Source organism: Haliotis rubra, unplaced genomic scaffold, assembly GCF_003918875.1.
Source record: "Haliotis rubra isolate DU_JTF1 unplaced genomic scaffold, ASM391887v1 Scf89, whole genome shotgun sequence".
Taxonomy (NCBI): domain Eukaryota; kingdom Metazoa; phylum Mollusca; class Gastropoda; order Lepetellida; family Haliotidae; genus Haliotis; species Haliotis rubra.
This window is the reverse complement of record NW_025767623.1, coordinates 1,346,514-1,363,032: the sequence shown is the minus strand read 5'-3', so window position 1 is coordinate 1,363,032 and position 16,519 is coordinate 1,346,514. Positions and strand designations below refer to the sequence as shown.

Here is a 16,519-nt window from a genome sequence, read left to right as displayed (position 1 = left end):
AAAATTTTAAAATGTTCATAAAATTATGAAAAAAAGATTTTAATTCTTTCAATCATAAATAACACATTTAAAAAGAAACATCCACAAATATTTATACCATCAACATTTAATTTCATTTTCGCGCTCTCATTTAACCCTGTTAAAATAATATTATAAAAACTTCAAACATTACACAATGAGAAATCATAACTGATACATGTCTGTAGCAACTCCAAACTTGTTTTGTCCCCGATTCCTCTTGTCTAACCATCTTTTCCCACCATCTTAATATTTCCAGGAACTAAAAACTATAATTTGAATGTATTTGTCTCTCTTTTTTCAATGTAACAATCTAAATTTGGGGGGCATAATTTGGTTAACTTAAAAAACAAGAACTCTAGACGAGGACAATTTGTTTTTGCTGAGCCTTACAAATATTCAAGCATCGCATCCATCCAACCACCATTTTACGGTAATATTACCAGTTACACATAGGGTTGCAGCAATGCCCAGTCGTATTATTCCAATGGTCTATCATCTTGGGCAATACTGAGTAGTATTCTACAGACAGAGGTCACTGACCCAATCAGAGGGCCCATTGTCTCACCCAGAAATGACTAGTTCCTTAATCTCTAAAGACATACGTAACTGCAGATATATTCAGAGGTTGCTTCATACAGGTTATTCCCTGAACTTGTGTGATCATTACGAGTCTCAGACGCACTGATTTTCTTCCATACCAGTTCTGGTGGCTTGAAGTACTGCAAATAGCCAGAAACTGCTGATACAGCAAAAAGCAATATATATTATGTCATTCCTTATTGCAACACGCAAGACTTTACTGATGGTATGGGGGCATGGAATAACAATACTTCTACCCTGTCTGTGTCACATGTCAGACTGGTACAGCACAGTTATACCCTGGCTGTAGGTTGTAGACAATAGTCTATTACAGCATGTCAGTCTGATAAACAGCCGTAATACCTTGGCTGTATATGCCAATGACTGTCTGGACAGGCTATATCCTGCTCATCTCAAGATTCCAGTCTCACGTCTGTCTTTGTCGTACAAAACAGTGGAATTCAACGAATTTGGTGATCAAATGTACAAAATAAGATTTAATAATAAATTAGCTTCATGAGAGTAGTTCTAGATACATGAACTATGGTGTAGGTACCTTATACAATACGTAGAGTTGTCTGTCTAGACAGATGCGATCACTGACAGATTTCACCTCCAGACAAAAGTGAGTCTGATGAGATTTGTTAAGGTGGACAACACCTCCAGATCTAGCAGCAGACAGTTCTTTGTTCTAAATACAAGGTGTGTGGTTTGTGTTAACTTAGCAATGTTGAGTTGCTCTGTAGTTCCTGAAATGAAGACACTATCACTGGAAGCTTTCAACTCCACACAACAGTAAGTTTGTTGAGGTGGACAACACCTCCAGATCTAGCAGATGGTTCAAAGTTCTAAATACAAGGTGTGTGGTGTGTGTTAACCTAGCCATGTTGAATTGATCTGCAGGTCCTGAAATGAAGACACTGTCACTCAAAGCTTTCATCTCGGGACAACAGTAAGTCTGTTGAGATGGTCAAGATGGACAACACCTCCAGAACTAGCAGACAGTTCTAAATACATGGACTGTGGTGTGTATGTGTATTTGTTACCATGGTAATGCCAAATTAATCTGCAGTTCCTGAAATGAAGTCACCATCGCTCAAAGCTTTCATCTCCGGACAACAGTAAGTCTGTTGAGATGGTCAAGATGGTCAACACCTCCAGATCTAGCAGATGGTTCAAAGTTCTAAATACAAGGTGTGTGGTGTGTGTTAACCTAGCCATGTTGAGTTGATCTGCAGTTCCTGAAATGAAGACACTATCGCTCAAAGCTTTCACCTCTGGACAACAGTAAGTCTGTTGAGGTGGTCAAGATGGACAACACCTCTATACCGAGCAGATAAATCTAAACACATGGTCTGAGATCTGTGCTAACCTAGCCATGTTGAGTTGATCTGCACTTCCTGAAATGAAGACACTATCACTCAAAGTTTTCACCTCCAGACAACAGTGACTCTTTTTGAGGTGGTCAAGATGGATCACCTTTGGATCTAGCAGACAGTTCTAAATGCATGGACTGTGGTGTGTCTGTGTGTTAACTTAGCAATGTTGAGTTGATCTATAGTTCCTGAAATGAAGACACTATCACTGGAAGCTTTCAACACCAGACAACAGTAAGTCTGTTGAGGTGGTCAAGAACACCTCCTGAACTAGCAGATGGTTCAAAGTTCTAAATACAAGGTGTGTGCTTTGTGTTAACTTAGCCATGTTGAGTTGATCTATAGTTCCTGAAATGAAGACACTATCACTGGAAGCTTTCAACACCAGACAACAGTAAGTCTGTTGAGGTGGTCAAGAACACCTCCTGAACTAGCAGATGGTTCAAAGTTCTAAATACAAGGTGTGTGTCTGTGTGTTAACCTAGCCATGTTGAATTGATCTGCAGGTCCTGAAATGAAGACACTGTCACTCAAAGCTTTCATCTCGGGACAACAGTAAGTCTGTTGAGATGGTCAAGATGGACAACACCTCCAGAACTAGCAGACAGTTCTAAATACATGGACTGTGGTGTGTATGTGTATTTGTTACCATGGTAATGCCAAATTAATCTGCAGTTCCTGAAATGAAGTCACCATCGCTCAAAGCTTTCATCTCCGGACAACAGTAAGTCTGTTGAGATGGTCAAGATGGTCAACACCTACAGATCTAGTTGCATGCAATGTAGGGACTCTTTGAGTAGATCTACTAAACTGGCAAAACTTCCAGGAAATCAGATTACTCATTAACACAGCATAAAATAAAATTTCACAATCTATTCAAATCAGACATTGACAAAACTAAACACCATCGACTATGATATGGTAATTGATACGACGCTTGCTCATATCACTTGTTAATGTAAGACTGACTGACTGACTGAGTTTGGTTTTACGCCGCTTTTAGCAATATTCCAGCAACATCACGGCGGGGGACACCAGAAATGGGCTTCACACATTGTACCCATGTGGGGATTCGAACCCGGGTCTTCGGCGTGACGAGCCAACGCTTTAACCATTAGGCTACCCCACCGCCCCGTTAATGTAAGAATATAATTGTAACTGTGTAACAACTATAACAACAAAGGTTTTTCCATTTCTTTCAGAACAAAAACAACAGATGACCCTTCGGTACACCAAATTTTCAAATGTCTGTGACTAAACAGAGCAATATATGCCAAAAGAACCCACGCTCGGTTAATATATCATATATCACCCAATGCACTGGAATGTATGCCTTTATGTTATTCTACTCAAAGAGTGAGTGAATGAATATGGTTTTACGGCCGATTTTTGCAATATTCCAGCAATATCACTGCAGGGAACACCAGAAATGGACCAATGTGGGGAATCGAACCCGGTTCTTCAGCGTGACAAGCAGACACTTTAACCATAAGGCTACCCCGTCGCCCCTCCACTCAAAGAGCCCCTACCATAATCCAAATGAATTGTACTCACAATGCACTGTAAGGTAGATCCATGATCCATTGACCGTCGTTTCTTCAGCACCATCTATGAATATGATATTACACTCGTACCATCCCTCGTCTTCCGCCTCGATGTGACTGATCTCAAGAGATACGATGTCGGCCAGCTCGATGCGGCCTCGGGTGTTGTTGGTAGGGCACCTGGGCTGGGTAGCCATCGTACTTGATGAAGATGGGTTGCTGGAGGCCATCCTTCTTCCACTGTATGATGTAGGGGACAGGCTGACCTCGGGGATACCGGAGGTCACAGTCCAGCTTCTGCTGTCCCCCAAGGCTGGCCGACTTTCTGATGGTCACAGTCTTCTGGCTGATACAACAATCTGCAAGAAAACCAACATCTTAGGTTTATTCAGAAATAGGCTTCTTACATTGGAAAGTGAACAACAAGTCTTCTGATGAACCAACAATCTGGAAAGAAACCCAACATGTAAGGTATATTCCAAAACTAGGCTCTTATATCAGAATGTAAATAGCAATGCGTGACAACAGAGCAAATGTTGGCTTGCAAGACAACCATTCATTACATCCCGTCCAATATCAGGACAATGTTCTGCTCAATATCAGGGCAATCAATGTCCTGTCCAATATCTTGACAACAATCTTCTGTCCTTCTATCCTATATCAGGTCAACAAGTTTCTTTCCAATATCGGGACAACAATCTTAGGACAACAATTTTTTGCCCAATATTGGGACAACAATCTTCGGCCCAATATCGAGACAACAATCTTCGGCCCAATATCGAGACAACAATGCAATGTCCATTATCGGGGACAACAATCTTCTGTCCAATATCAGGATAGAAATGTTCAGTTCTTTTTCTAGACAACAATGTTCTCTCCTAATTCTGTTTCTGTTCTACTGCTGCTGAAGAACAACCACACTTACCACGAGCAGACTCGACGTTTATAACCAAACAAAGTTCTGTAATGATTTATCTTTCATGTATACAGTCAATCTTCAGACTCATTGCCAGCCTATTTCCCCTAAAACACATCAGATCTATATTACAACCCAGTCCACGCAGATCAAAGTCATGTTCAATTACCTACAAGTAAAAATACTATATTCTGACAACTAACCACAAATTAGGAATTAGGGAGCTGTCTCTTCAAGTTTATATACATGGATAAATCATCCTGCTATTTTCCTGAAACTGATCTATTAATGCAACTTTCATCTCATGTTCACTCATATAATATCTCCCTAGCTCTTCTGGGCATGCAGCCATATGATATTACAAGAAAAATTAGTTGTCATGACAATATGACATTGCATTAATACCAAAGTGTAGAAGCCAGATCTGTTTCAAGATTGCCTTTTACTTCATCATATGCCAATTTGAACTTTCATGATAATGATTATATATTGATGTCCCCCTGTGTTTATTTCAAATTCAGTTAGCTTCATCAAATCCATTCTCTAAAAAACTTTTCATGAATAAGTAAAGAAAATCTGCCTAAAGTTTGAGATGGTTGAAAAATCTTTTCTGGAAGATAGCACTTGCCATGGGCTAGTGACCTTCAATTATCAACTTGCCAGCAGGTCTCCACTGCTGGGAGTGTGTATAGTTTCACAAAGTCATCAGAGGTTATATCAAACCACTGGAGGGATACCATGACAGTAAAACATTTATTCACCAGTCATGTAGTACGGAAGGTTTGTGCTTGTGACAAAAATGAAGGTGAGTCATCATTACGGAAGGTGACCCACTGTTACGGATCACTTCCTGTGTTGTGAGTCAAGGTCGCCCTGCGTCACATTCCACAAATTATGGATACATTTCTTTACTGCAATTGTCTGCATCATGTTCCTCTTTGTCATACCAGCTTCTAAATGCCACTTAAAGCAGTTCCACATACCATAGTGCAATAGACTATACCGTCCATACCTTAGTGCATGAGTGAGCAGGGCTCCAGATATGGTTTACTCCTTATTTTTTCAATATTCCTGCAATATCATTTAGAGTACTGGGAACACCAGTAATCTGGGTTTCTTCATCACAACATTGCTACCTTGTGTAAACAGGTCAGTAATCAATAAAACAATACTTTTCAGATAAATCAGCTGTAAATGTATCGAAACCGAGGCATTGCTGTGGTTAGGGCTACGTTTTTAAATTGTTTCCTACCGTATACGTCCATACCTTATATCCATACCACAAGAGTTGTGCATGTGAGTTAGTATTGTGCCAATTTTTAGCAATATTTCAACAATATCATGGCAGGGGACACCAGAAATGGGCTTCACATATTGTGCCCATGTGGGGAATCAAACTTGAGGCTTCAGCGTGACAAGCGACCACTTTAACCACTGGGCTACCCCTACCACCCTCAGTATGTTAATAAGCATCACGGATAGCGTTCAGAAGCAGCACGGGATGGTGTGCTAGATTAGTGGTTAAAGTGGTCACTTGTCACGCTGAAGACCTAGGTTAGATTCCCCACATGGGTACAATGTGTGAAGGCCATTCCTGGTGTCCCCCCTCACCGAGCTATTGCTGGAATATTGCTAAAAGCAGCATAAAACTAACACACACAGAAGCAGCACCTGACTGCCTCTTTATCCCTGTGTTGTCACACCGTCAGATGTCGCTTGTCAGCCAATAGATACTATGTTACATTACACATCTTTAATATCGCCACTTCTCTGGAATAACGTCCTCCGGCAACCGTCGACAGACAGGTCGTAAACCAGACAACAAACGTGACAATCAGTCGCAGTGTTAATGAGACAGGGCAAATATGAGATCCTTTTTATTTCTATCCAATAAATTAACACAAAATATTGATGTTTGATTTGTATGATAATTGATTCAGGGGGGACCAATAAACTGCTGACATATCATAATTCACGGTTACGATTTATGATGATTCACGAAAACGGAATAATTGATTGTGCATGATTGTGATTCTTTCTGGCAGTTTATACACTTTGACAATCAGTGACTGAGTACATGTGAATGACATTATTCTATAGCAAGAAACATATTACAAACATTTCTGAATTTCATAATTTTATTTTTTTAAATCATGGAGGGTTTTACCTTGCCGACATAAGCTAACCTGGGCCTAATGGTTAAAGCATTTGCCAGTCACACCAAAGACCCGTGTTTGATTCCCCACATAGGTACAATGTGTGAAGTCCATTACTGGTGTCCCCAGTGTGACTGACTGACTGAGTTTGGTTTTACGCCGCTTTCAGCAATATTCCAGCAACATCACGGCGGGGGACACCAGAAATGGGCTTCACACATTGTGCCCATGTGGGGATTCGAACCCGGGTCTTCGGCGTGACGAGCCACCGCCTGGTCCCCACTGTGATATTGCTGAAATACTACTCAAATATGCGTAAAACTATACTCCCTAACTCATTCTTTAGTGAGTGAGTTTACTTTATGCCGCTTTTAGCAATATTCCAGCAATATCGCGGCAGGGGGACACCAGAAATGGTCATCATGAGGGGAATCGAACCCGGGTCTTTGGCGTGACAAGTGAACACTTTAACCACTAGGCTACCCCGACTCATTCTATACATTTGTGTGCACTGGGCGCACATTTCTGCATCACGCAAATCCCTAAATCATGTCAGCTTTCATCCCTAAATGACACAACTGCCACCATAATAAAGTCAATATCAACCACTGGCACACAAGGGGTGGTCAGGTAGCCTAGTGGTTAAAGCATTCCCTCGTCACGCCGAAGACCCGGGGTTCGGTTCCCCACATGGATACAATGTGTGATGCCCATTTCTGATGTCCTCCGCCATGATATTGCTGGAATATTGCTAAAAACGGCATAAAAGTAAACTCACTCACTCACTAAAGAATGAGTTAGGGAGTGTAGTTTTACGCATATTTTAGTAATATTTCACTTCCTCACTCGTACACGATGTACTAATCACAATGAATGCAGACATGGCCTCATCAGTAAAACACTTTGTTTAGTTCACAACGCATCAAAACACATTCCTCTGAAAACATTTAATACTGACAAAGCAAATTCTGTCCATGCCAAGTAACACATTAAAACATCTGTATTAAAAATTGTGGGGAAGGATCACAAAAATTTCAGCAATTTTTGTCTCAGCCTAAATGACATAACTGACACCTGTGTTTGAGTAGGGGGGCAATAACGTTTCTTACACAACCTCCAGAACTGAAGAACAACATGGCTCTTAAGCCACTTTCCAAACTCATCTTGATCACAAAACAATCAACCAGTTTTCATTTTTATTCAAAATGTCAATCAAAAATAGTTGCCATGTCAACCAGAGCACTCAGCTATAAAAAAACCTGCGGGATTTCTAAACACAACAATGTAAGTTCCGCAAAGAATATTGACACACTTCCATCAAGCAAATTGAAATAAGAATAATCCAAAGTATGCCAATCAGAATTAATATGAATTATTGCAAAAATACCCAATGTTTCTCTAGCATGCCATTTCCCATCTGTTTCATCACGTTTTGCACTGATGTATTCCATTAATCACATGTTTTATGAAATACAAACACAGTAACCCTTATGTGTTTAATATCTCCCTGCATTCCATTGATTGGGTCTTTCAAAACAAACCCAATACTATCCCAACAACTTGTGCCAATCAGACCACTAATATCCAAGCCTATAACACTCGAGCATATTGCGGAAAATGGATATTAAGGTATGACATTGATTGGCTCTTGTTTCATTATGCGTACATTGTCAGCAAACACACACATCTGGCAAGGTCTGTAACTGCGTCCAAGTTAACCATGTCGTATAGGTCAGCACTAATCACATTTCTAAAAGGGGATTTCCGCGAGCTAAAACCAAACGTCAGAGGAAGATGGCCGACTTTGGACAAAGGCCTGTGGGTCTCTCGTGGTGTGAAGCTGATTGTATCAACTTGTGATAAGTAAACTAGTTACCCCGACACACATTTAAACAAGGTATCTTTGTCAGGGGCTGATGGAGTTACAGATGGGGATGTGGTAAGGTGTATTTCTGCATGCGATGCAGGATGCAAGTGATGACATTTGACAGTCTATCCAGTTATGTCTGAAGGCAATAATGTCCAATTTCTGCGAAAACATGATATCCTGTATGCAATGAAAATCTGTAGGACTAAAGTGCAGGCCAGGTAAACAAATGGCTGATACCATGAGCATCTGGATATTATTTTAGTTGTTATATACTTTAGACCTTCAATCTCCATGTACAGTCAAATCCCGATTAGTCAAATCGCTGGGGACCAAGTAATAAATTCGAATTATCGATGTATTTGAGACATAGGTATGTCTATGAGGGTAGGAAAAAAGATGATCCAGTCCTAATTCCTCCGCCTAAGCATTTGTTTATCTAATGATTTCCATATCACTAATAGGGGCACCTTATCAGTTCAAGTCTGATTAGCACAGACAGTGATTTCCGTAAAATCACTAATCTGCCTTTGGAACTCACCCATCAAAGGCGGAAAGGTGTGAGCCGCGCTGGTTTGTTAATTGGATCAGTTTGCTACACCAATCAACTTCTCATTGACTGACTTATGTATACAAGATTGCTGTTGTTTGAATCTCATGGGACCAACTTTCCTTTTCGAGTCATCATGTGTATTTATGAGGCGAATTCGTGTAACCGATATTCAAATGATGACAACTATAACAGGGAATGGTCGGGACCGACAGGTACTTCGAGTTATGCATAATATTCGAGACACCGGCATTCGACTCATGGGGATTTGACTGTATATGAGATCCCAGTTAGAACTGATCTTCAGTAACCCATGCTTGTCGTAAGAGGCGTCTTACGGATCGGGTGGTCAGGCTCGCTGACTTGGTTGACACATGCCATTGTATCCCAATTGCCTGGATTGATGCTCATGCTGTTGATCACTGGATTGTCTGGTCCAGACTCGTTTATTTACAGACCGCCGCCATACAGCTGGAATATTGCTGAGTACGACATAAAACTAAACTCACTCATATAAATAAGATGAGTATATGGATGGCAACTTCTGTTTATTGTATATCACGTTTCTGGGCTACTTCTTGCCCCTTCTTCAGGTAAACTCACTCACTCACTCCATGTATGGATGAGATCAAATCTATGAGGAGAGAACAGACAACAATTTTATTTAATAAATGTAAAACTGATAAAAATGGAGACATGATGAAAACACTAATATAATGAAACATGAAGTTGTTTTTTTCACCAATCAATGTAGATGCTACCATGAACTTTAATATTACTCAATTCTGATTGGTCCAACAGAGGTATCAACAGACAATCACTACTTCTGAAAAAGCTGACCACAGAAGTCCGTATCTATATCAAAGTACTTCTTCACCGTCTTTGTTCATAGGCATCTTGATATATGCATAATTATCATTTAAAACTGAGATTCGCAGGCATGACAATAGTCAGAGTAAATGTTGGGAGGAAAACACAATAAAAATCAACCAAGGAAGTGTGTTTTTTTTTAGTTTTTAAACAAGATACTTTTGTACAGTCGAGCACCGTTGTCTCGATATTCACGGGACCAAGAAAAAATATCGAGTTATCCGAATTTCGAGACATCCGACCAGGAAATATCATCACTTATCACTATGAAAGAAATGTTTTGATTCGAAACTATAATCCGTTATCAGTAGTGTTTAGTCGTAACAGTGAGTACTTCCTAATTAAATACCAAACAAGTGACGCCTTCAACTCAGTTAACCCTATTTGTCCCTTTGATTCATGATGCAACGTGTGGAAACGTGTGGAAACAATCTCAGTTCAGAGGGATACTTGCCCATCAAAGGTAGGTTAATACTGAGTTTCTTTGCAGATATCGAGTTAAAAGGGTAATTTTGCTTGTGGGGACCATGAAATTATATCGAGATATCCGAAATATCGAGACATCCGTATCGAGTTAAAAGAGCTTGAATAATGATGAATCATGAAGGATTTTGCCGGGACCGAGATGTTATATCAAGACAACCGAGTTATCGAGTTATCAGAGTTCGACACAACGGTGCGCAACTGTATTTCATAAAACCTGTAACTAGTGAGTGAGTGAGTGAGTGAGTTTGTGAGTGAGTGAGTGAGATGCAACATAACAAATTGTGTTTAGGGTGAGTTTAGTTTTACGCTGCTTTTAGCAATATTCCTGCAATATCATGGCGGGGGATACCAGAAATGAGCTTCACAGTGGGGAATCGAACGCTTTAATCACTTGGGAATCGAACGCTTTAATCACTAGGCTACCCCACTACCCCAATTAATGGAATACATCAGGACAAAACATGGCAAAGCAGATAGGAAATGGCATGCTGGAGAAACAACGGGTATTTGTGTTATAATTCATATTAATTCTTATAAGCAATCTTTGGATTACTTTTATTTCAATTCTCTTGATCGGAGTGTGTTAATATTCAACAAAGAGCATGAAATTTTGGTTGTGTTTGCCGCAGAGATTTAGAATTTTTATAAATGTAATACAGATGAAAATATACAGATGCACGAGGGTCAGAAGGTCGTCCACATGAAAGATTACTGCTCCACCCAAACAATGATTTCCCAAGTGAGTCGGTTCATTCTTTAAACTTTACAGATCAAAGTATGCACAATGACATTCACATGATAAAGCAGGGAATCCATTTTCACAAAATCATCTTGTTGCTATTTTTTTTATTAACACAGCCAAATCATTTTCTTAATTTTCTTATTAATACAGGCAAATCATCATATTGTTGATTTTGTTATTATCATAGATAAATCCTGTTGGTGCCGTTGTACAAAACAGCCTTAGCGCTAAGGTAATGGTAAGTCGCATACCTAAACATAGACTTACAACAGTCACAGCACTAGGGTTGTTTTGTACAGCAGTACACTTCTTGTCCGTAGTGTAGTGGTTAGAGTGTCCGCCCGGGAGCGCGGAAGGTCGCGGGTTCGTTCCCCAACCGCGTCATACCAAAAAGACGTTAAAATATGGTACTTGTTGGTCCCTGCCTGGCGCTCGGCATTAATGGGTACAACAAGGACTGGTCGGCTCGGAGTCAGTATAATGTGTCTGAGTGGGGTATTCATGCTTCACTGTGGCATGGTATCTCAGTGGGCTAGCACTATAAAACCAGCTTAAGTCTGGGCTAGTACAAGCAGCCGCACATACACATACACATGCATGCACATCGTCATATGAGCGAAATATTCTCAAGCACGACGTAAAACTCAATTTCACCTCACCTCTTGTTAATTTTCTTAATTATTAATACAGCCAACTCTTCCTGGTGTTAATTTTCCTATTCAGAATCAGGATTCAACAGAAAACTATGATGTGGGGTCAAATTTGGTTTAAATCAAAGCCTCTTGTAAGCATGGATCAGATCAGTTTTCAGTATGTCACTGCATCTTGTGGATCCCATACCTGCTATTGACAGGTGTTGTATCCTTGTCAATGACCCGTGCCATGATTTGCAAAATGGTTGATTGGTGCCATGAAAACCATTTTTTATGGTTACTCATGTATCAAGTGCATACAGTTAGCTTAAAGTGGCTGTTTTCCTAAAGATGTGTTACCATATCATTATTTATCCAATTTTAAATGGATACAATTTCAAATTATAAATCTACTTTTAAGCAAAGTTGCGAATTTTTGTGACCCCAATCTCAAACACAATTCATGTCATCTATAAACAATATTTGTTATATATCATTATTCTGCAAATAACATCATCTGTCATGAATTCCTAAAATTATTTCAGTGTTTCATATGCATGTTGTCCTACACAAGGAAGAAACTGTGACAATTAACCTTCTAATATATGATCCGTTAACAGGAAAATGTGACCGTCTTTAGACATGGAATCTTTCTTTAATCAACAACCATTTGTTCAGTTCCAGGTGACTGCTGTTCCACTATCAGCGCGCCATCGTGAAGACGGCGCCCGGCATGTGGTACAAAGGGAAAAGTCGCAAAACACACAGCAGATAGCGGCCATGATCCATTAAAGTAATTTGCAGGCTGAAATTGAAAAGGCAATCGCCGATTGTTAGCGACTATTTCCACGGAGTAAACTTCAATCAACATGAAGGAAATGGGGGATGGGATTTTCATTTTCTTCAGGAAAAGTCTGAAATCTTTTGTAACGAACTGTGTAACCAATTACCGCAATCCCCTCTTTGCCACGCATTTTGTGTTTCTCAACATTTGTGTATTTGTTCGGGGTCTTCCGTCTAAACTCCGTTGGTGAAGCTGTGCAAACCAACAAATAAAAGACTGGTGGCCACAAAATTAGATCATGCTGCATCCTAGACCTAGAAAATTGTCATCGGAAATTCAGAATTGACTCTTTTGATGGATTCAATATGGCCGACTCCAAGCAATTGAAAGATGCAAGGAAATTGGATTTTCCTCGTATAAAACATTCTGATAAATATCCACCTCATGGCACAAACAAAGCCTGTTCTAATAAACTAACCGCACAAACCAGGATTTGTTTTTGCAAAGACTCCCATGAACTTCAATATAGCGATGCCGTAGGCTCGTACCTCACGCCCATCTCTGCTCCGCTGCAGTGAATGATGGCTCTGTGCAATAGACGTTGCACATTTGTAAAATGACATGGCCTTACAACAGCGTCGTGAAGGTCACGACGTACATTTAGTGCAAGGAAGGCTTTCATTTGTGTTATTTCCTGAACAGAATCAACCAAATGGGGGTGTTTCCAGCAGTTAAGTCGGACTACAACTGAAGTGGTTTGCCAATGGTCGTGTAATCGTCCGTGTAAAAGTGGGAGTTCTGTCGATTCCCTGTGATCCAGATTTGGACCACAGAAGAATCACAACCTCCAAGCTGGGATGATACAGATTCATGGAATGAATGGCTTATTTCTTCTGTTGTCTAATCAAGTTATCAAGATATCTGGATTGAGATATATTGGAAAAAGTTGAGAATGAGTTAGTGCTATAATGGGATTCAATCACACTTAAGTCAAAGTACAACTGCCAACGCAGCCACATTTGCCCTTATTTCTACAAAGAAACTTGAAGGATAAATTTGATCAGGATTACAATGTTTGTTTTCTTTGGCTACATGTCACTTGACATTTGTAGATTACACTGTCCTTCAGACTGATCTTGACGTGGTCTCAAGTGTTGCAATTCTTCTGAGACAGACTTTCTGTCAGGAAATTACTTTCAGCTCTTCAATCCATATGAAAGAAGTATATGTAGTAGTCTGTAGTTGTAGCTGTAGTTGTAGTCTGTAGTTGTAATCTGTAGTCTGTAGTTATAGCTGTAGTAATAGTCTGTAGTTGTAATCTGTAGTAGTCTGTAGTTGTAGCTGTAGTAATAGTCTGTAGTTGTAATCTGTAGTAATCTGTAGCTGTCAGAAGTAAATGTAGTAGTTGTAGTAGTAGCTGTAGTTGTAGCTGTCAGAAGTAAATGTAGTAGTTGTAGTTGTAGCTGTCAGAAGTAAATGTAGTAGTTGTAGTAGTAACTGTAGTTGTAGCTGTCAGAAGTAAATGAAGTAGTTGTAGTAGCTGTAGTTGTAGCTGTCAGAAGTAAATGTAGTAACTGTAGTTGTAGCTGTCAGAAGTAAATGTAGTAGCTGTAGTTGTAGTCTGTCAGTAATGTAGTAGTTGTAAGTTGTAGCTCAGAAGTAGTAGTAGCTGTAGTTGTAGTCTGTAGTAGTCTGTAGCCAGTAGTCTGTAGTTGTAGCTGTCAGAAGTAAATGTAGCTGTAGTGTAGCTGTAGTTGTAGCTGTAGTAGCTGTAGAAGTAAATGTAGTCTGTAGTTGTAGCTGTCAGGAAATAGCTGTAGTAGCTGTAGTTGTAGCTGTCAGCCGTAGTCTGTAAATGTGTAGTGTAGTAGCTGTAGTTGTAGCTGTAGTTGTAGTCTGTCAGAAGTGTAGTAGTAGCTGTAGTTGTAGTCAGAAGTAAATGTAGTAGCTGTAGTTGCTGTCATCTGTAGTAGCTGTAGTCTGTAGTTGTAGTAAATGTAGTAGCTGTAGTTGCCTGTCAGAAGTAAATGTAGTAGCTGTAGTTGTAGCTGTCAGTCAGAAGTAAATGTAGTAGCTGTAGTTGTAGCTGTAGTAACTGTGTAGTCAGAAGTAAATGTAGTAGTCTGTAGCTGTAATCTGTAGAAGTAAATCTGTAGCTGTAGTCTGTAGTTGTAGTCTGTAGTTGTAGTCTGTAGTTGTAGTCTGTAGTAAATGTAATCTGTAGTTGTAGCTGTAGTTGTAATCTGTAGTAGCTGTAGTTGTAGCTGTCAGAAGTTGTAGTCTGTAGTTATGTAGCTGTAGCTGTAGTCTGTAGTTGTAGCTGTCAGTCTAGTAACTGTAGTTGTAGTAATCTAGTAGTTGTAGTCCAGAAGCTGTCAGTTGTAGTAATCAAGTGTAGCTGTAATCTGTAGCTGTAATCTAGTAGCTGTAGTCTGTAGTTGTAGTCTGTAGTAAATGTAGTAAATGTAGTCTGTAGCTGTCTGTAGAAGTAAATGTAGTAGCTGTTGTAGCTGTCAGAGTAAATGTAGTAGCTGTAGTAGTAGCTGTGTAGCTGTCTGTAGTAGTAGCTGTAGTCTGTAGCTGTCAGAAGTAAATCTAGTAGCTGTAATCTGTAGAAGTAAAATCTGTAGCTGTAGCTGTAGTAGTTGTAATGTAGTAGCTGTCAGTAGTTGTAATCTGTAGTTGTAAATGTAGCTGTAGTAGCTGTAGTTGTAGTAGTAGCTGTAATCTAGTAGCTGTAGTCTGCAGTTGTAGTAGCTGTAGTTGTAGCTGTCAGTAAATGTAGTAGCTGTAGCTGTAGTATGTCAGAAGTAAATGTAGTAGCTGTAGTTGTAGCTGTGTCATCTAAATGTAGTAGCTGTAGTTGTAGCTGTAGCTAAATGTAGTAGTGTAGTTGTAGCTGTAGTAGCTGTAGTCTGTAGCTGTAGCTGTCAGAAGTAAATGTAGTGTGGTGTAGCTGTAGTTGTAGCTGTCAGAAGTAAATGTAGTAGCTGTAGTTGTAGCTGTCAGAAGTAAAATGTAGTAGCTGTAGTTGTAGCTGTCAGAAGTAAATGTAGTAGCTGTAGTTGTAGCTGTCAGAAGTAAATGTAGTAGCTGTAGTTGTAGCTGTAGTAGCTGTCAGAAGTAAATGTAGTAGCTGTAGTTGTAAATGTCAGTAAATGTAGTTGTAGCTGTAGTTGTAGTAGCTGTAGTTGTAGCTGTCAGAAGTAAATGTAGTAGCTGTAGTTGCAGCTGTAGTAGCTGAAGTAAATGTAGTAGCTGTAGTTGTAGCTGTCAGAAGTAAATGTAGTAGCTGTAGTTGTAGCTGTCAGAAGTAAATGTAGTAGCTGTAGTTGTAGCTGTCAGAAGTAAATGTAGTAGCTGTAGTTGTAGCTGTAGTAGCTGTCAAGTAAATGTAGTAGCTGTAGTTGCAGCTGTCAGAAGTAAATGTAGTAGCTGTAGTTGTAGCTGTCAGAAGTAAATGTAGTAGCTGTAGTTGTAGCTGTCAGAGTAAATGTAGTAGCTGTAGCAGCTGTCAGAAGTAAATGTAGTAGCTGTAGTTGTAGCTGTCAGAAGTAAATGTAGTAGTTAGTAGTAGTTGTAGCTGTTGTAGCTGTCTGAAGTAAATGTAGTAGCTGTAGTTGCAGCTGTCAGAAGTAAATGTAGTAGCTGTAGTTGTAGCTGTCTGAAGTAAATGTAGTAGCTGTAGTTGCAGCTGTCTGAAGTAAATGTAGTAGCTGTAGTTGTAGCTGTCAGTGTCTGTAAGCTGTTGTAGCTGTAAATGTAGTAGCGTAGCTGTAGTTTTAGCTGTCAGAAGTAAATGTAGTAGTCTGTAGTTGTAGTCTGCTGTTGTTGAATGTGTAGATATTGTAGTAGTAGTTGTTGTTGCAGTGGTAGTTGTTGTAGTAAGCAGTTGTACTAGTCGTAGTTGCAGTAGTAATTGTACTTATCAGTTTTAGTGTTAGTAGTTGTAGTAGTAGTAGTGCAGGGGTGGAAATAACCCATTGTCCGACGTCC

At 39.8% G+C, this 16,519-nt stretch overlaps 1 protein-coding gene across 1 annotated transcript in view; it reads right to left on the bottom strand.

Moving 5' to 3' along the window:
* Positions 1-16,519, bottom strand: part of LOC124263597 (protein turtle homolog A-like) — a 422,989-nt gene that overhangs the window by 240,330 nt on the left and 166,140 nt on the right. The window contains 2 exon segments of the mRNA XM_046698249.1: positions 3,531-3,696; positions 3,698-3,879. Coding sequence (XP_046554205.1) covers positions 3,531-3,696; positions 3,698-3,879 — 348 coding nt within the window.